The sequence below is a fragment of the Microcaecilia unicolor genome, chromosome 13 (assembly GCF_901765095.1).
Source record: "Microcaecilia unicolor chromosome 13, aMicUni1.1, whole genome shotgun sequence".
In the NCBI taxonomy this organism is placed as follows: domain Eukaryota; kingdom Metazoa; phylum Chordata; class Amphibia; order Gymnophiona; family Siphonopidae; genus Microcaecilia; species Microcaecilia unicolor.
Genome location: NC_044043.1, coordinates 92,673,226 through 92,694,738, shown reverse-complemented (window position 1 = coordinate 92,694,738; position 21,513 = coordinate 92,673,226). Strand labels below are relative to the sequence as shown.

The 21,513-nt window shown below is 42.7% G+C and overlaps 1 protein-coding gene across 1 annotated transcript in view; it reads right to left on the bottom strand.

Moving 5' to 3' along the window:
- The window catches only part of EMC1 (ER membrane protein complex subunit 1), a 44,964-nt gene that overhangs the window by 19,407 nt on the left and 4,044 nt on the right, over positions 1-21,513 (bottom strand). Inside the window, exons 2-13 of the mRNA XM_030222420.1 lie at positions 17,803-17,927; positions 17,359-17,424; positions 16,815-16,908; positions 15,931-16,059; positions 15,376-15,502; positions 13,801-13,950; positions 12,292-12,459; positions 10,167-10,238; positions 8,847-8,897; positions 6,390-6,512; positions 4,915-5,011; positions 1,388-1,504 (exon numbers count right to left, since the gene is read on the bottom strand). Of these exons, the coding sequence (XP_030078280.1) occupies positions 1,388-1,504; positions 4,915-5,011; positions 6,390-6,512; positions 8,847-8,897; positions 10,167-10,238; positions 12,292-12,459; positions 13,801-13,950; positions 15,376-15,502; positions 15,931-16,059; positions 16,815-16,908; positions 17,359-17,424; positions 17,803-17,927 (1,319 nt within the window). The remainder of the gene's footprint in view (positions 1-1,387; positions 1,505-4,914; positions 5,012-6,389; positions 6,513-8,846; positions 8,898-10,166; positions 10,239-12,291; positions 12,460-13,800; positions 13,951-15,375; positions 15,503-15,930; positions 16,060-16,814; positions 16,909-17,358; positions 17,425-17,802; positions 17,928-21,513) is intronic.

Here is a 21,513-nt window from a genome sequence, read left to right as displayed (position 1 = left end):
TGACAGAGATTTGCATGCAGTGGAGGCAACGCATGCAAATCTCTTGTCATGAATATTCACTGTGGATATCCTGAAAACCTGATTGGTTGGGCTGCCTGCAGGACCAGGTTTGGGAATCACTGATTTAGGCTGCCAATTGTGAGGAACCAGTTATTAAAGATTTTCCATATCCCTGGGGGTCCCTAACGCTTTCCAAACAAGGCCCAGTTTGACGTGCTGTGAGAGTGAGTGGAGGAGTGGCCTAGTGGTTAGGGTGGTGGACTTTGGTCCTGGGGAACTGAGTTGGATTCCCACTTCAGGCACAGGCAGCTCCTTGTGACTCTGGGCAAGTCACTTAACCCTCCATTGCCCCATGTAAACCGCATTGAGCTTGCCATGAGTGGGAAAGCACAGGGTACAAATGTAACAAAAATAAAATAGATACTATTGGAGATTCTACATGGAATGTTGCTACTATTGGAGATTCTACATGGAATGTTGCTATTCCACTAGCAACATTCCATGTAGAAGGCTGCGCAGGCTTCTGTTTCTGTGAGTCTGACGTCCTGCACGTACGTGCAGGACGTCAGACTCACAGAAGCAGAAGCCTGCGCGGCCACATTGGTGATCTGCAAGGGCTGACTTCTACATGGAATGTTGCTAGTGGAATAGCAACATAGAATCTCAAATAGTGGCAACAGTGGAGGAGTGGCCTAGTGGTTAGGGTGGTGGACTTTGGTCCTGAGGAACTGAGTTCGATTCCCACTTCAGGCACAGGCACCTCCTTGTGACTCTGGGCAAGTCACTTAACCCTCCATTGCCCCATGTAAGCCGCATTGAGTGCATGAGTGGGAAAGCGCAGGGTACAAATGTAACAAAAAAAAAAAAGGAGTAGCCTAAAGGTTTGTGCAGTGACCTGAGAACCAGGGGAGCTGGGTTCGATTCCCACTACATCTCCTTGTGACTCTAGACAAGTCACTTAACCCTCCATTGCCCCAGTTACAAAATAAGCACCCCTATACAATATGTAAACTGCTTTGACTGTAACCGCAGAAAGGCAGTATATGAAATCCCATCCCCTTTCCTTTCCTCTTACACTGTAACATAGCATGTTAGGAACAGGAAGGGCAAAGAACATAACTTCATCTGCTAACCCTACATTAGTCTATCATTCAGCAGAAAATGTGGAGCGGTAAGGAAGACAGAGAGAAACCAACACAATGCGTAAAGTGAAGACAATTTTCAGAGCCATTTTATTCACAGAAACTGTGTAGCTACCTACCATCAACAGAGCCAAATGAAAGCACGTTGTGGCTAAATTTAAGAAAAGCGTTTCTGGGTGGGCGTTTTAGGTGGGACTAGAAAAACAAGTGCACAAGTCATTTAAGCTTAATATAAGCAATCATACCTGCTTTCTTCCCAAACTCTCCCTCAAGCTCCGCCTGAGCACCTGTCAATGGCAAGTCCACCATCTCCATCGTAACGACTTCCGCTAGCGACTCTTCGCGACTCCACAGAATTTTTCCTGCAAACAAGGAGAGTCGAATGAATGTTTAGCCACAAAGCTCGTCACGGATCGGTAAGAAAAGAACCAACCGGCAAGACAGACAGGGCGACTCCCTAACAGCAAAAGGCAGAGCTATAAAGAGTCCAATCTACAGGATCCAACATAATCATACTTATTTTGACAGTGCTACTGGACATACGTAGAGCAGTCCATCGGGGTAAGTATTCACAATCTAAGAGTCGTATTCAGTAAATGGTGCCCAAATTTAGGCGCTGGAAAGAACTTCACTAAACTCATATTCGATATGTTGAAGAGTATTGGTGATAGTAGTGATCCTTGGGGTACTCCGCAGGCTGCTTTCCACGGTGGTGGTATGTTTGAATTTGATTTTACTTGGTATGTTCTGGTGGTTAGAAAGCCCTTGATCCAGTTAAGTATGTTTCCATCGATCCCAAAGTGGCCAAGGAGTCTTAGTAGTACACTGTGGTTTACCATGTCAAATGCGCTCAACATGTCGAATTGGAGGAGAAGGATGCTTTTACCTGTGGTTATTTCCTGTTTGAATTTCGCCAGGAGAGTGACTAGGACAGTTTCACTACTGTGGTGGGGGCGGAATCTTGATTGTGAGTCATGTAGTATTAAGAACTTGTCCATTTATTCCGTAAGCTGTTTGGTCACCAAGCTTTCCATCAGTTTGACTACTAGTGGAATAGACGACCGTTCACTTGTCTATTAGATTGTAAGCTCTTTGAGCAGGGACTGTCTCTCTTTGTTAAATTGTACAGCGCTGCGTAACCCTAGTAGCGCTCTAGAAATGTTAAGTAGTAGTAGTAGTAGTGAGGTCATTTCTGTTTTTCTTAGTGTCTTTTGGTATTGGGGTGAGTAGTATGTTACCATATTCCTCGGGGGAAGAGACCTTGTTGTAGCATGAAGTTGAGGTGGGATGTGAGGTCTGCTATGAAGCATCCGGGAGCGGATTTAAGTAGATGACTGGGAAATATGTCCAGTTTGCAGTGGGTGTTGGTGAACCTATAAGTCGCTTGTGTAACTGATTCAATGGTGAGGAGGGTAAATGTTGTCCAGATACGGTCAGTTGGGTATCCACCAGGGAATAGATCCAGGTTGTTGATGAAGTGTTCGATGTCGGTGTTGTGCTGAGGAAGTGTGCTGCGTAATTTTATTATTTTTTCGTTAAAGTAGCTAGCAAGTTTGTCTGCGGGTGGGATGTCTGTGTTGGTTGTGGTGATAGGGGTGGTGTCTAGTAACTTATTTACGATTTGGAATAGTTTCTTCAGATCTTTGTAATTCGATCCTATTTTAGTTTTGTAGTATGACCTTTTGGTTTGTCTTATTGCATATTTGTATTTTCTGTGTATTCGTTTCTATGCATTGAGTGTATGTTCATCTTTTGTTTTTTTCCATGCTCGTTCAAGTTTCCTGGTTTGTGTTTTCTGGCTCATCTTTATCCACATGTTTATTCACATCTTCAAAGAAATGAAGCAAATTGGTGAGTCAAGACTTCCCCTTGGCTGAACCCATGCTATCCCTTTAAACCATTCCGGATCATCCCTGAAACCCTTTTTAAAAATTGGCATCACATTGCCCACCCTCCAATCCTCAGGTACTATGGACGTTTTTAATGACAAATTGAAGATCAATAGTAGCAAATCAGCAATTTCATGTTCTTTCAGTACCCTGGGGTGTTTACCATCTGATCCAGGTGATTTATCACTAACTTGTCGATTTGGCTCAGCACATCTTCCAGGTTCATAGAGATTTCTTTCAGTTCCTCTGCATTGTCACCCTTGAAAACCATTTCTGATACAGGTAGATCTTCTACACCTTCTTCCATAAAGACCGAATAATTCATTCAATCTCTCCACTATGACCTTGTCCTTCCTGAGTGCCCCTTTTGCTCCTTCATGATCTAACGGTCCCACGGATTCCCTCACAGGCTTTCTGCTTCTGATGTACCTGAAAAAGTTGTTACTATGCGTTTTTGTCTCTGCAGCTAGTTTTTCTTCATATTCTCTTTTAGCCTTCTTTATCAATGCCTTGCATCTAGCTTGCCAGTGCTTATGTTGCTCCTTATTTTCTTCATTCGGATCCTTTTCTCATTCTTTGAAGGATGTTCTTTTGGCTGTAATAACCTCTTTCACTTCACCTTTTAACCATGCTGGCTGTCATTTTCTCTTCCTTCCACCTTGGTAAATATGTGGAATGCATCTGGTCTGGGCTTCCACAATGGTATTTTTAAGTAACGTTCATGCCCGATTTAAAGTCCTAACCTTTGTGGCCAATCCTTTTATCTTCTTTTTAACCATTTTCTTCATTATATTGTAGTTGCCCTTTCGAAAATTAAATGCTGCTACATTAGATTTCCTTAGTGACTTCACTCCAGATATCAGCACAAATTTGATCATGTTACTACTACTACTACTTAACATTTCTAAAGCGCTACTAGGGTTACGCAGCGCTGTACAATTTAACATAGAAGGACAGTCCCTGCTCAAAGAGCTTACAATCTAAAGGACACGTGAACAGTTAGTCTGATAGGGGCAGTCAAATTGGGGCAGTCTGGATTATGATCAGTTTCCTAGCGAACCCAACACCATTACCTTTCGAACTATGCTTTGCGTTCCACTAAGGACTACATCTAAAATGGCAGGTAATTGATCAGGCAATCCTCACATCCACCAGCTACCCAGCTATCTACATACCTAATGATCGAATCACCAACTACAACAGCCGTTCCAACCCTTCCGTCCTGGGCAGAAGCTTCTGGAGACACATCCTGTGTGCAAGAGGATATTGCTCCCTCTGGTGGGCAGGTCCTGGCTACAGGATTATTTCCTACTTCATCAGAGTGATAATCTCCTTTTAGGAGACCTCCCTTCTCCAAGGCAGCACAGGGGCTACCAGGCTGGAGGTGGGACTTCTCTACAATGTTCCTGTAGGTCTCCTCTATGTATCTCTCTGTATTCCTCAGCTCCTCCAGATGGGACTTTGCAGACTTAAGCCACCCACAAAGCTTAACTGGGGACCAGTTGACTAACTGGACCAGGAGCAAAGCACTCAGAACCAGAGGCTAAAAAGCAAGTGTGTCCATCCACCTACTGGAGATAGAAAATACTGAGGAGCTTGGCTGGATGCCAAGAGAGAGATGTCTCAGCTCAGTTTTCAGTTCTCTATCTCCACCTGCTGGTTGATGGACACAACTATCCCCACAGGTTCTAGAACAGAGGGAAGTTACATAATGGAAATGTGAATCCCTCAGAGCAGGTCTGAGACTGTAAGCTAAAGGATGGAAGTGGCAGTCTGGCCTACAGAAAGAGGCAGCAGTCATCTCAAAGGAGGGTGGGAGGAAGGGTGAATTAGGAATTTCCCCCTGGAGCGTAGAGCCAGCCGAGCCTGCATCTTGGTCTCACCTGGCTGTTGCAAGAAAAGCAGCGTGTGATCCTTTGTCTGAACCAAAGCGCGATACCCCACAGAGTCATCTTTCTTCAGAAATACCTGGATATACAACTGTCAAAGGAAACAACAGGTTTCTTATAGCAGTCACACACAACCTGCTTTATAAATATACAGGTTTTATATCAAATCTAAGGGCAATGTATTGTGACACTAACCCTGGTTATGAGTGTCAGCTTGAAGTCTATGTATTCTCCAAATACCACATCAGGTGCTCACTATTTTAAATATTACCTCCATCTTCTCCAGGAACATGGGAGTCAGCCTCGGCTCAGTGTGGCTCTACAGAGGGATAGTTAATTTAACACCAAGGGTGTACTACAGGGAACCTTTTCTTAGGTCTCCTCCACAGAAAGCAATGGCTGTTCTTGGGGGAACTGGGGATCTAGAGCATGTGCTTGGGCCCAGATAGATACCTGGCAGATTTTCTTAACATACTTATATTAGAAAAAAAACTTTTCTCCACAGGAAAAATGGACAATGTGGTGGGTACAAAGACTTTCAACCAATTCCAAAGCCTAAAATGACTACCTGGTCCCAGCCATCTTCTCTGTGACACAGAAATACATCATTCAACTGTGCCAAAGAAGGGAACTTTTTCACCTTTTAATTCAACAGCTAGAAGTACCACTTTTAACAAGGAAATTAGGCATCTAGGCAAACCTTCAGTCTTGCGCCTGCTCAATTAACTTTCAGGCCCTCCAACAATCATGATCACTGCAACACCACCCCTCCTAGATGGACAGTTTGAAAAGTTGTCAGAACCTATTTTGCTTTGCTTACAGCTACTCTTTGGTGACCCCACCCTCTCCTGAAGCTTCTGCCCTAGAGAACTATCTAGACCTGACTAATGAACGGGCTGGCTTTGAACAGATGTCATTCCACTTTGCAAGGTTCTCACCTCTACTTGCTTGACATGATACCTCAACTCACAAACTTATTAAGAACACCTGCCACACACTGCTGAACTATTGGAGCGGATGGTTTTACCAACAGGCAGTACATAAGTACATAAGCACCACCACAGTGGGAAAAGACCAAGGGTCCATGAAGCCCAGTATCCTGTCTCTGACAGCGGCCAATCCAGGCTTCAAGAACCCGGCAACCCCCCCCCCCCCCCAAAAAAAAAAAAAAAACATATTTTTTAATAATGTTAAATGGACTTTTCCTTCAGGAATCTGTCCAAACCCCCCTTAAACTCCATAAGGCCAGCTGCTGTCACTACATTCTCCGGCAACGAGTTCCAGAGTCCAACCACGCGCTGAGTAAAGAAAAACTTTCTCCTATTTGTTTTAAATCTACCATAGTCTAGCTTCATCGTGTGTCCCCTGGTTTTGTTGTTGTTTGAAAGCGTAAACAAACGCTTCACATCTGTCCGCTCTACTCCGCTCATTATCTTGTATCCAATACAGAACGCGTTTCCTGGGATCACCTGTTCTGGTGTGACACCGCTGTGGTCCAAGCTTAACGTAATGGTCGTGTCCAGCAATCTGCGTCCAGTCTCTGCCAAGTACAGGTTAATGTTGTATGTTTGATTCGGACACAGCAAAGACCCCTGAAGCAGAAGAAGAAAAAAAAAAATAAAAGGGGAAAGTGATAACCTTGTTAAGGTGAAGCATGTGCTGCAGAGAAAGTGGGGGGGGGGGGGGGGGGGGGGGTAGGGAGAGAGGGGTTTAGTGAAACCCTTTTTCCTGGATTTCAGTCTAGTTTGATACTCCATGGGCCAGTAAGAAAATAACTCCCCGGGACCAATAACGTCCTATAATGTACTCCTGGCGATATAAATGATGGGATCGCTTTGGGGGCACTGCACTGACTCTTTCGGTTCCTCTTGCTACTGTCCTTCCCCTTATATATCTCAAATGGCTCCCATGTCATATCAAACTGCATGTAACCGTGCACACAACTAACTCTATGCAGTGAAGATGGACCAGTACTCAGATTAGGACTGACACAATTTGTTTGCACCTATAGAGACATGGCCCTCCACAAGGGATCTCAAAGTGTTTCAGAAGCTTTACAGCTGCTTCCAGGGTGGAGGACAGCACATTTGGAAGGGTAAAGTAGTCCATTTTCCATTCCTATTCGTCCCACCAGACCAGTCCAGAATGGAGAAATTAGGTCTTACCTGCTAATTTGCTTTCCTGGAGTCACTTCAGACCATTCCAGACCAGTGGGTATATGCACTCCTACCAGCAGAGAAGTGCATATACTGAGAACTACTGAATAATAATACTGTATAAGCATCGGTGCAACCCTGACCCCTTCAATATTTTCATAACAAAGTAACTGTTGGAAGCAGGACCCAATATGGCTATTCTTATGTTCTTATTTGGGAACCATACCAGGCTATTTAAGATTCACCATCCTGGGTCAGCACTTTCGATTTCAAGCACTCCGCTTCATTCTGGCCACAGCACCTCAAACATTCACCAAGATTATGATGGTGATAGCTGTGGAGTTATAAAAGGAAGGCACAATGGTCAATCCCTATTTGAACAACTGACTGGTCAAAACTTGGTCTGAGAAGCAGGAGGAGGGATGACAAGCTACCAACCAGGTGGTTCAGAGGTTGCTATCACTCAGGTGGGTGATCAATGTAGACAAGAGCCACTTGCTGCCATCCCAAATCTTGGAGTCTTTGGGGGCTCTTTTTGATACCAGCCCAGCAGTCACAGGATGCTGAAGCTGCAGGAGAAGGTACGAGCCTTGAGAGCCAGAAGGTCTCCTCGAGCATGGGAAAAACACCCAAATCCTGGGGTTGATGGATACAACCCTAGTCCCTTGGGCTCATACCCACATAAGCACCCCCTGCAGGTGTGTCTTCTGTCACGGTGATCTCCACAGCACCAGAGTTACGACAAGGGCTCCTGGCGATGACACTGCAGGTAACATACCACCTTGTCTGAGGCACAAAGGGCATTAATGCAGAATTTCTATCTTGTCTGCTTTTTTTCAGCAAAAAAAGTGTCTACTGTAAATAAAGTCACGTGGGGATAACGTTACAACAGACAGCCCACATCAAAGTTCCAAAAAGTTGCATATGTTATAACGGGAATATAGGAATCTGGGACCAGACCCAGTGGTGCACGAATCCGAATGATTTAGATTTAGCTCACGCCTTTCTCAGAAAGTGAATTATATTCAGGTATAGGACAGATATTCCCCTGGCCCTGGAGAGCTTGCAGTCTAAGTTTATATCTGAGGCAATGGAGGAATAAGTGACTTACCCAAGATCACATTTTCAAAGCACTTAGCCTTCCAAAGTTCCATAGGTTTCTATAGAACTTTGGAAGGCTAAGTGCTTTGAAAATATGCCTCAAAGGGGCTCATTTTCAAAGCACTTAGACTTACAAAATTACACAGAGGTGTATTTGAAAATGCGTTTCTATGTAAATTTGTAATAAGTGCTTTGAAAATACACCTCAAGGATTGGAACTCTTGATTGTCTGGTTCTCAATCCACTGCTCTAACCACTAGGCTATGTCATTTCTACTCCACCCAACCGCGTCCGAGAAGGCCTACACAGTGCTCATACAAGCATGGTCAATTTTAACAGCGTATGTTCAGTTATACGCAGGTATCTGGCCATACAAAGTTAGAAGAACCCGTTTCTGCATGTAATACATGCTTTATACACGGGAAATGTTTCATTAATTTATCCCCTTAAAGTACAGGCAGGAGCAGTTGGAAATTTTATTATACTGCTTAATCCTGGAGTCCTTCGTCTGTTCTCATTTGCGATAAAACTAGCTACATCTACTAAGCTTTATTTTTTTGTACGAAAGGGTATGACGGTTTTGTCTAAGTCAGCGTCATTCCACAAGCAGAGGAAGGTCAAGACTCCGTTAATTGTACCTGGGAGGTGAGGACAGCATTCTTTGTTTACCTGTGTACTGGGCTGTTCTGCTACACTCTCCGGAGATCCAGACGGCTGAACCTAAAACAAGACGAGGACACCGGTATTATCTACACAGCTCCAGACTAGAATTTCAGATGCTCCTCTGGGCACCTCCCATCCAATCCTGGGACAGAACTTGAGCTCTGAGCTCCACATGTTCGGCTGACTCCCAATTCTCCTCCAAAGTAGAATAAAAGTGGGAGAGCGACCAAGAATACCAAAGCCTGAGAAGATGTGTAATAGTAGAAATGTTTATTGACGTATAAAGACTCGACACAACGTTGTGTTTCGGCCTTTAGGCCTGCATCAAGAGTCCTATTTGCACTGAACGCTCGTAGCGAAATGCTTAAATTTGCAAAAAAGCGTTCAGTGCAACGTGACATACGAGCACTGTATTTCGCAACGGCCTTTTTGAAGACTATCCCTTCAAGAAGGTTTTTCATCATTTCTGTCTAAGAAGGTTTTTTTGGAAAATAAGACTCCTGATGCAGGCCTAAAGGCCGAAACACAACGTTGTGTCGAGTCTTTATACTTCAATAAACATTTCTACTATTATACATCTTCTCAGGCTTTGGTATCCTTGGTCGCTCTCCCACTTTTATTCTACTTTGTTGTTTTCCGTGCGCTGTTTTGAGTTCTCTGTCTTCTGGCGGATTCTTTTCCTGTACATTCCCCTCCAATTCTCCTCCTCCATGACAGCTCCAGAAGTTAAGCTGGACCCCCTTCATCAACCTCTCTGCTCACTCAACTCAGCTGCAGACACTATGGGGCCCTTTTACTAAGCCGTGTAAGCATCTATGCACGCCAAACACATGCCAAAATAGAGTAACCACCCGGTTATCCTGCGGCTCTGGTGGTAATTTCATTTTTGGCAAATGTCTGATACGCGCAACTGAAAATTTTTATTTTCGGACGTGCGTATTGGGCACACGTCAAGTGGCATTTGACACACATAGGTCGTTACCGCCCGGTTACCGTGTGAGATTTTACTGCTAGGTCAGTGGCTGGCGGTGAGGTCTCAGACCCAAAATGAATGTGTGGCAAATTTTCATTTTGCCGAATGTCCGTTTTCGGCAAAAATTTTTAAAAGGCATTTTTTTGCAGGTGCACTTAAAAAAATGATTCTGCACACACCCAAAACACACGTCTACACTGCCGCAGGCCATTTTTCAGTGCATCTTAGTAAAAGGACCCTTATTCTGGTTACCCATCCTCTTCCAAGTTCCACAGGCTACACTAAATGTCCCCCATGCCCCGTTTGCTCCACTCAATACCTCGTAAGCCCCAGCTCAGAGCTCCGACACTCACCAGTTCGTTCTTGCAGTGGAGAACAGCAACCATGGTCTTCTCTCCGACGGTCGCAAAGCTGACCAAAGCAGTCTGAGAATAAAAGAAACAGGACAGATGCTACCATGTGCGTGGGTGAAGAATTCAACACCACCACTTGCCCTTGTTGAGGCATTTAGAGGTTTTCTATACCCTGTATGTAGCTCATCTACAAACAATTACGACTCCTGCAAAATCCAATGGGCCCTGTCATGTGCTCAGATACGTTCTTGGTGCTGGCTTATGAACCGAAGAATCCCAAAACATTAGCTCTTCATCATCCAAAGTACTGCATGCACCAGCACTACATGTGCTTTGCACAAAGGAAAAAAAAAATTAAACATACTACTTTTTAGTACTGTTTAAATAGAAATTTAAATATGCTTAATGCGTGTATAAAATTAGTCTATATTTTGCTTATGATTGGGTTCCTTTTTCCATGCCACTGCTCGGCTTTGCTTTCTAATTCTCCCCCTCCTCAAGGCTGCATAAGGGTAATCACTCCCAGTCCTCGAGGGCCACCGAGAGGTCAGGTTTTACTACTACTACTTAACATTTCTAGAGCGCTACTAGGGTTACGCAGCGCTGCACTGTTTAACAAAGGACAGTCCCTGCTCGAAGGAGCTTACAATCTAAAGGTTTTCAAGATATTCCTAATGAATATGCATGAGAGAGACTTGAATGCCTATTAGCTCCACTGTATGCAAATATCTCTCAAGCATATTGTCACAAAACGCCTAGCCACCCGCCTGGAGCTACCCCGCAGCCACTTAGAATGTCTATCCCCAGCACAGCTCAGATCCGCCCGCACCTGCTGCTTGTGCTCTACACTAGCACCCTCTTCCCACCGAGTCCCAATCGTTTCTGGGCGAGTCTCCCGCTCTCAAATTATCCCCCGTGATTTCTAGGTTACTGGGGCCACACTCCCAGAGGCCCCAGTTCCTAGCGAGCACTCACAGACCCAACACACAAACCACCAGGATTCTTGGTCAGTCCAGACAAGCAGAGGCAATAAATTAAAAATGTTTATCGTCATGTAAAGTTAGAACAATGAACAGAAAAGGAGCAAACAGAAACAAGTAACTGAATATGGATCAATTATAAAACTAACTAAACATTTCTTTACTATCTAAATAGTACCCGGGGAGGTCAGGACATATAGCTGCTCACAGGTTATCAAATATAACTGTTCACAGGGCCTCAGCAGAGATTCTTCTCTCTTTTCTCCTTGGCTAAGACTGGAGAAAAAGCCAGTGCACCGTAGATGAATTTGAGCTCCTGGGCCAATCAGAGCCCAGAACAACAAATTTTCAAAAGTATACTGCATCTTACTTCCTATCTGTGACTAAAAAAAACAAACAGTAATTTCTCTGTAAGAGCTTTAAACATAAACATGCACCACCTGCTGGCCAAACTAGAGAAATACACTTCAAGAAATAATACAGTTTCAAGGCTTAAAACCCACTGTTGTGTCCCACACATTCATTAGGGGCACTGTGAAAACCTGACCCATTAGCAGCTGCCGAGGACTGGGAGTAAATACCACCGATTAAAGATACGGTTAGCCCAAGCCATTACACAAGAACACAGAGCAACCAGCCTCGAGTCAGTTTTAAATTCCGATATGGCTGGTGATCAGCTTTTGCTGTCTTTTGTGTTATGATATGGGATTACTATACACCTATGTGAACACAGGTTTTGATATAATTGACAAACACAGAAGAACAAAAAAGACCCTCGAACAGGTCAATGCGAGCAGGCAAACACAGCGAAGGTGACACCAAATATGATGGAAAAACAAAATGCCCAACGGACTCAAAGAGTCCACATCAGAAGTTTTATTCAAAGTATGCAATGGACTCGACACAAATCGTGTTTCGGCCACGGAGGCCTGCCTCAGGAATCCCTGTAAAGTGTAAGGATTTAACTTCTCAGCGCTCTACAATGGCTGAAAGTAATGTCCTAATCACAGATGTATCAAACACAGGAGAACTCACTTCCATCATCTTTGGTGTCATAATTGTAACACTATCTCAGTATTATGACCTTAGAGGAAAAATGAATATGAGCTATAAACAAACAGTCTACAAATGCAGCGTAGCCGTACCTGGTGAAAGTCTCGGAGAGGGCTGAAGAGTCCATCCCTGTACTGTAGTAGGGTGAAATGGCTTGGAGAAAGCTGCAGAAAGAACTGAGCTCTGGAGGCAGCAGCAGGATTGGGCTGCGTGGTGAAAATCCGCAGATCAGCATCAGCGGTGACTTCCAAGTCAAGGGACTGGAGAAGCAAAAAAGAGCAAAGTAAGAGGTACCTAACCTCCAGAAATACAGAAGCATTACTAACTTTTAAAACCCAAGTGTAATCCAACACCTCTCTTGCAAAGGACACACTTTTCCTAATGATACTATCTCAGTCAGGCACTGCTAAGGAATACAGAGCATCCCTCAAGCACATGTGGTCAGGGTAGCTATTTTCTCTTTAAAGAAACTATTGTGAGGAAGGGACATCTTCCACAATACAGGAAGGTCAAAGGGCATCAGTGCATTCCTTGTAGTGATCCTGGAGAAAGCAGATTCTTTGCAGTGATGGGTTTCACAAATACCTTACAATGTTTATTTATTTACTGATTGGTCATTGCTTTCCCGCTTTTAACTGATGATCTTTTAGACCTTCTATGTGATGTCGCAAGTTTATCTAGAGCACCTCTGAATACGTCAACAGCCAGTTCTATCCCGGAGGATTAGAATCTAGTATGAGAAGTGCACGTTCTATGCATTTCAAACCCATCCGTCCACTGTCTCTTTCACATCCTTCCCTGGCCTGGAGATATATTAAAGAGCTGCCGGGTCCGTCTCTTGGGTTCGGCGACATTTCATGTTCCTCTCTACTTATGCATGGCTTTACCTGTGCAGAGAATCAATGTGCCCACAAACACCCACAATGTATGTATGTACAGACGCCCTTTAACAAAAGGCACTCTGGCTCGTTGTGAAATGTGCCTAAAATGAAGTCTCCAAAAACCTGGAGACTTTTGGGGGTCGATATTCAAAGTGATTTCACCAGCCAGAAACTGCTCCTCGCTGGTTAAAATCCTTGCTTGGAGCCAACATATTCAGCAGCACTTAACCGGTTAGTGCTGTTAAAAATGTCCAGTTATCGCCCAATGCAAAACTGGCTATTTCGGGGTTGGGTCAGCACTTAACTGAGCAAGGTAACCACATAAATAGGACCACATAAAAGTCAGTCCTATCTTTATGCGGTTCGCCAGTCAAGTTCTGAATATCGCATTTAACCGGCTATGTTTTTGCCGGATCCCAGACGTGACCATGGCGTCAGATTTCCGGGGAAACCACCAGCTGAACATCAGGCCTCTTTGTAATCTAACAGAAAGGAAATGCAAACCTCAGCTCCATCAACTAAGACTGGTTTTAGAATAAAAGATTCATACATTTTGAAAAAGTGGTATACAAAATTTAAATCAAGGAAATCCCTTGCATCGCTTCAGATGTACCTTTAACAACATCAAGTAACAGAAACACCATGTTCTTTTAAATTCCCTTTTTCTTTACAAATGATAAAACTAAGGAGCAGGAATTTGTCATGTGTTCAAATTCTTACCTGCAATGGGATTCCTTTTATTTGCTGCTCAGTTTCCAGTGACAGGGTATACAGAGACTGGGTCCCCTTGTCTGCGCAAACTAGGAGTCCCTGGTCAATAACCCCACAGACACCATTTAAGGTGGTTATCCACGGAGCGGTCACCCTTTCCTGAGCAACAATCAAGAAAGCAATTTCATTAGACACCCAATGCTAAGGGACCCTGCTGAGCACACACCATACAATACTATACAGAGTTTCTAATCCACAAACACCTGACCAGTTTGCAGCAGATTACATAAAGAGAAACTGGAAATACATTTAGATTTCAAAACAAAGAAGAGCAAAATTAAACTCCATAACATTTCTCAAATAACCAGGCTTTTAAAGTTTTATGAAAAACCAAATAATTCGACCTAATATGAATTTCCAAAGGTAACAAATTCCAAACTAATACAGCCTGATAATAGAATGAAGAATTAAATATAGATTTATATCTAAGCTGTCTGATAGAAGGAAACAGTAACATTAAGCTGTGCATGTTATAAGAAGAGTTTCGAATGAAGTAAATTAACCCAGCTAACAAGATAAAAAGGCGTTAACCCATTTGATATTTTATAGACAAAAGAACAGACCTTAAACTGAGCCCTTGCTTCAACTGGAAGCCAATGTAGCTTCTCCAAAAGTGGAGCAGCTGATTCAAACCTGGAGACTACATAAGTACATAAGTAATGCCAGACTGGGGAAAGACCAAGGGTCCATTGAGCCCAGCATCCTGTCCACGACAGCAGCCAATCCAGGCCAAGGGCACCTGGCGAGCTTCCTAAACGTACAAACATTCTATACATGTTATCAAACGTGCTGCAGTTTTCTACAATGATCGTATTCTACTTACTAACATTGCTTTCCATGCTGCAATCAGGAAGACATCTAGACATTCTTTCCAGATGTGTGTTTTTACATGTGCAAGCAGCTGTGCAACCTTATAAAAGCTCTCTTCTGCGTGTAAAACAGGCACTACACATGTGAAAAGCTTTATAAAAACTACCCCAGTATGTCCTAATCAAGGTTTTGTTATGTATATGTCTGTCTCTCAAGCTCAAACTCACATCTCGGCTCATTCTTTTGTCTTGTCATTTTTTCCTTTCTTTGATTTTCCTACTTTTTGTGTAGATTTTATTATAGCGTAAATTGTTTTATGTGTTACAAGAAAGGCAGGAAAGTCAATAAACGGAATTAATCAAAGACAAAAAATACAAGACACATACCTCAAGGTGCCGTCACCAACTAATGATTTTTATAACCTTCTCCCTCTGTCTCTTCCATCTTGCTTCCTTTACTCTTTTCTATCTTCTACCAGGTCTCAACTTCTAGAAAGACTAGAGCCAAGTTCACCCTCCCGTCCTCAAAAATTTATAGCTTTCTATTCAGATGCAGGACAGACTCAATACTGCTCGTTACTCAATCCACGTTTCATAAATAAACACACACTGAAATTCAGGGCATTAACTATGGCTTCCATAATGTTAAAATGATTTTCTGAGTATAAGTCATTTAAAAATCTTTTTAACAATAAACACAACTATAATGCGTTACCTGTTTGGTAATTTCTCCATCTTCCACACTGAAGGTTACAATGTCAATGTGACTTCGGGGAACTACTCCGAGCACATGGACCACACCCTTCCCATAAGAATACACCAGCTGGTACTGGACAGTCTCACTATTGGAGAGAAAGAGGAAATGAGGTCTTACTTGCTCATCTTCTTTCCTTGAGTCACTCCAGACCAGTTCAGATGCATGAATATACACTCTCCTGCCAGCAGGTGGAGACTGAGAACTGATTCAATGATAATCACTTTGCGTATCCTCTGGAGCCCCTCTTGCTCTCTCCCGCCTGTCCCTTTCCCAGCTTCACAGTTTCACTTCGTTTTCATCTACAAATTAAGCCCTGGCAAACATTTCTAGTGTCCCCGGTAATTTAACCTTTGAATTCTCCATTGAAGAACACTCAAAAGAAAAGATAAGTTTCAAAAAGGTTCACTTATATCAGAAGAAGCAGCAAAAGCCAGATCCCTGAACATACAGCTCTAGCATAGACACAGCCAATGTCAGACGAGGTTAGCGTTCTCACCACTTTCAAGTTCCTACCTTTCGGGTAAGTGCTCTACCCATTTCTGGTGTCCATTTGAGAGGTAGTGCAAGGAGAGAACGCCTTTCTTCAGAACAGCCACATACCTCACTATACCCTGGGTACCGACAAAACCGGCCATCTGAAAACTGCAATCAGGCCAGAAAGGTTACTCCAACGACCACCAAAGCTTTCCAAAGTCAAAGAGACAAAGCTGAACAGAAATAATCAGATAATCCACTTACTCAGATGTGGCAAAGACCAGACAATCGCAATATCATAATAATCAAGGGTCATGGATTTGATATACTGCCTTTCGGTGGGTACAACCAAAGCGGTTTGCATGTACTATATGCAGGTACTTTTCTGTCCCTAGTGGGCTCACAATTTTAAGTTTGTACCTGGGGCAATGGAGGGTTATATGACTTGCCCAAGGTCAGAAGCAGCTGCAGTGGGAATCAAATCCAGTTCCCCAGGATCAAAGTCTGCTGCACTAACCACTAGGCTACTCCTCCACTAGCAACATTCCATGTATCTTATCTGAAATAGGGAAAGGGAAATGGGACTTGTACCGCCTTTCTGTGGTTTTTGCAACTACATTCAAAGCGGTTTACATATATTCAGGTACTTATTTGTACCTGGGGCAATGCAGGGTTACGTGACTTGCCCAAGGTCACAAGGAGCTGCAGTGGGAATTGAACCCAATTCCCCAGGTTCTCAGCCCACTGCATTAACCATTAGGCTACTCCTCCACTCCAACTAAATACCTATTTTAAGTGCAATTGTGAAGCTACATAGCTACACCAAACATGTCATCAGCACACACATGCATGTTCCCAAACACACATTCATATTAAAGCAGAGATTAAAAAATGGAAATGTGGGAGCATATTAATTACTTCACCTGCCAGGCTCCAAGGATGTTTCCCAGTTTAAGCCTCCTATGTTGGTCTCCCAGGAACGGAGAAGTCGGCCCCCACCAGAGACGGTGACTGCGTCTAGAGAAGGAGATTCATGTTTCAATCAGACAAGGAAAAATGTGATTTAAAGACAAGAGAGAGACATCTTAAACTTAAGACCGTAAGCCTAAAATGTATATAAAAAATTTATTAGGATTTATTTACCGCCTTTTTAAAAGAATTCAATCAAGACGGCGTACAGTAAGAATAAATCAAAAATAAGAAAGACAATTACAGCAGAAAAAAATATTCAAATAACAATACAAAGTATGGCATGGTATACTACTTACAATGGCAACACAATATGTAATAGAACATTTTAATTGATAGTGAAGGGTAAAGCAAAGATGGAACATATAGATAGGTAAGAGAGTAAGAGGAGTTAGAAAATAAGGTGACCAATTTTAAGAAAGTTGCTAAAAGCGCACAGGAAGAAAATAACACAAGACTGAAACAGACGGCATGAAAAGTTCCACTAACATAACATACCCTGTCCAGATGTCAACATAGCATCTACAGCCCCTTCAGGAGTTCCTTTGTCCACATGACGCCACACTGAAAAACAAGCAAAGTCAGATCCTGAGGCTCATCACTGCCACCACGCAATAATCAGCCCCGTATTTCCCACAAGAATTCCACATCTCCATGTGTGCATGTGATTCTTTTCTTCAAGTCTTACAAGTGAAAATTAAGATTTCTATTATTCCAGTAAACCAGTTTCCCCAAGTCTGGTCCTGGAGTATTCCTTGCCACTCAGGTTTTCAGGATATCCACAATGAATATGAATGGAAGCAGTGTATGCAAATCAAGTTCATGTATATTCATTGTGGATATCCTGAAAATCTGACTGGCAAGGGATACTCCAGGACTGGACTTGGGAAACACTGCTGTAACTGACCAGAAAGGTAGACTAGAAAGCAGACTAAAACTTACACAGATCCCCGTTTCTGGAATTTAAAGCTGCAATCACATTCTTCTCGGTGGCAACAATAAGCTTCTTGGATGCCTGGTAAGTATCCAGCGAGGCAAATTTTACCTTACCAACATACTGCTGTCTCCTGAAAAACAGAACAGCAGGCCAAAATGTGGATATCTTGCACAAAATGGTACTCAGAGCGAAGTGCTAGAACAGGACAACAGATTTTTTTTTTTTGTTACATTTGTACCCCGCGCTTTCCCACTCATGGCAGGCTCAATGCGGCTTACATGGGGCAATGGAGGGTTAAGTGACTTGCCCAGAGTCACAAGGAGCTGCCTGTGCCGGGAATCAAACTCAGTTCCTCAGTTCCCCAGGACCAAAGTCCACCACCCTAACCACTAGGCCACTCCTCCAGCTGTGTGGTAAAATTCCACTTGCCACGGTTCCCCCAGCAATTGCTAAGAAAAGGGGTCCCTTTCAAAAGTGTGCAGTTTCAAACTCTATGGGTATTTTAACAGACACAGAGAGAGAGGGAGCCAGGAGGTCTTGAGCATGCTCACTTTAATATTCCCTTAGCTCTTGTTTGCCCTGTTTGTCTGTCCTAATTAGATTGTAAGCTCTGTCGAGCATGGACTGTCTCTTCATGTTCAAGTGTATAGCACTGCGTACGTCTAGTAGCGCTATAGAAATGATAAGTAGTAGTAGCATGCACAGATGCTCGAGTCTCCACGCCAGTCCAGCTTGCTTTCATTTCTGCAGCACCATCAGCCAAGAGCGAGCAGCAAAAAAATGTCAGTCCCTGTGGGGGTGGGGAGGCAGGAAGCAAGAGGGACGTACCAGTTACGCGGGAAAGGGGCAGGAGAGGGAGTAAAGTGGCAGTCACTGGCGGACAGGGAGAGGACAAAAATGCCTGGAGCAGCTTTCAAGAAGTAAATTCAGCATAACTAGTCTCAATACCGTAAACATTTTCAAATTTTACTAGTGCAAATGATCTGTACCCAGTTTAGATTATAAAGAGCAGTTTTTAGATAACAAAACGGTGAGATGTGAAGCAGACAGTTTAGGTTGGCTTGCAACGGAGAAAGAAGGAATGCCACAGGAATCTGTTTTGTCTGGTATGCCTGTTAATTCTTTGTAACGTCACTAATAATTTAGGCTTGTTTTTACGAATGCATCAGATAATACAATGGTTTTATTTTTCCTGCACTAAAGATATTAAAGCCACATTACATGTATTGAGAAATGTTATAAAGGTTGTTGACAATTGTTTAGAGGAGAGGGAGAGTAGTGTCAGTCACTGGTGGGGGCGGGGGGAGGAGGATAAAATGCTGCATACCAAGGGGAAAGGGAGAAATGCAGGACACTACGGGGGAAAAAAAAGATTATACTTGAATATAAACAACCCCCCTTCCCCACTTATACTCAACTTAACAGTTTTCACCCCTTTTCGGGGGAATAACTGTTAATTCAGCTTATACTTGAATAAACTTATATTCAAGTATATACGGTATGTAAAATACCAAAAATGGCATCTATTTTTATAAAAGTCACAATATCCTCATTGAAGCATTCTTTGCTGGGTCACGCATGACAATACAGTTCCAGTGCTAAAGATCCCAGCAGTAAAGAGGTTCATTTTCAAAGCACATAGACTTACAAAAGTCTTTGTGCTTTGAAAATGAGATCAAAATGTAGAGAGGTAATCATTTAAAATGTTTTAATGACTTCACAATGAAATGAGGCTTTCCCTGTAATGCACATTGTTCTGTATGACTTAAAAAGCAAACCTTTGTCTGTCACATTGAACTGATATTTCTATATACCCACCAAACTGGACATATTCCCGTCGCTAATTTACTTTGGTGTATTTAATTTTCCATATTACTCAATGGTTTGCTCTTATAACATGTATATTGTTCTTAACAACTTAAAATAATCTTTGTCAGCAACACTGAACTGATTGATGTCGGATAACGTGGGATATAAGCACAAATAAATAAAATAAAAATTGAGGATTTATTTAGTTTTGCAATTGTTGGTGGGAACTGATGATGTCGGAAGCCAGGTTGATTATCTGCGATCTGATAGAAGAAATCTGGTTGAAATAATGCACTGAGATTAAGAACTGAGCTAGCAGGCCCACTACAATTGCATCTCCTTGGTGTTAAGTGTGTAAACGCATTACATTTTCATCTTCACAGCAGAATTTACGTATGTACCCAGATACATCACAACTCTGCTCCCATCTTGTTAGAGCATGTGATTTGTCTCTGCAATTTCATGAGCCCTTATCATTATGTATGACATACTATACACACAGAAAATGCTTAGTAATTTCTCTCAAACAATCACAGAACACAAAAAAAATTTACAAAAGCCATTAAAACACTTTGATATAAATGCAGTAGGATCTGCATCCTCTAGCATCTGCATGAAGTTCAGTTTTGAAAACCTCTTAATTTGCAAAGGCCAGCACAACTGGCAAAGTGCCATTGGTGTTCATTTTCAAAGCACACAGACTTACAAAGTTCCATAGTAACATATGTAACTTTGTAACTCTATGTGCTTTAAAATAGCTTCTTAGTGAACAAAAATGTGCACTACACGGGAAAATAGCTGTTGCCTCACATTCTCTAGTAATTTAAGGTCCCAATTCATGAGATCCACAACTGTGCCTGTAGAATGTAGCATATAAAATGCCCTCCAGGGAGCCTGAGTCTCTCTGCCAACGGCACACTGGTTTAACAACCTCTCAAGAGACAGCAGAGATCAAGACTGTGCCAACTCTTAATGCCCGATTTACTAGGCTCAGTTCCCCATAAACAAAGAAGAAAAAAGCCATACTGGAGTGGTATTCACCTCCAGTCCTTCAGGGATACAAAGGGGTTGTGCATTCAGGATATTCCTAATGATTATGCATTTGACAGATTTGCATGCACAGTACTTTCATTGTATGAAAACTGTCCTCAGTCATAGACAATGAGTGAGGAGTTTTATTAATTACGGATTAACTCACACCTAGTACAGAAGATATTTTCCTGTTCTTGGACCTGGGACAATGGAGCACTAAGTGACTTGACCACAGTCACAAGGGGCGACAGCAGGATTTGCACCCCCTAGCTCCCAGTAGATCAGCTACTGTTTAATTCCTCCTTCCCTTGACCCCTTGTTGACTGTACCACATGGGGGAGTAAACATCTCAAGTTCATCCAAAAGGTTCTTTACAGTTTCCCTCCAATCCCATGGGGGTCTGTTCTGGGAAGGCCTCAGAAGCTGCAGTTCAAACCTGATTCCCATGACCACTGCTTTCTGGCTTTCTGGATCTAGGTATATTCTGGGCCATTTATGTTCCCACATATATATATCAGATAATAAGGAGAGGGTATATATTTTATAGTATGTAGGAATAAAGACACAGATAGTTTTCAGGAATAGAATCTTATTTATTCTTACCAAGAGAAAGTCTTCAGGTCAATACATACATCTGGGTTCAAATGCACAGAGCTCTGCTGTCGGTCAAGTGTCCAGGAAACTTCTAACTTTTCTGTCTGAATGTTAGCTCTTTTATAGGCATAGATCTCAATAGATGCTTATGGCAGGACCTATTTCTTCATCTTATTGGCCAATATTTCCGGCAGATGTACATTTGTACTTTTTGTCTTGTACAAACTCTTTCCTGTTCTAGTTATTTTGAAACATTTTGAAACATCTCTCTTCCGCCCCAG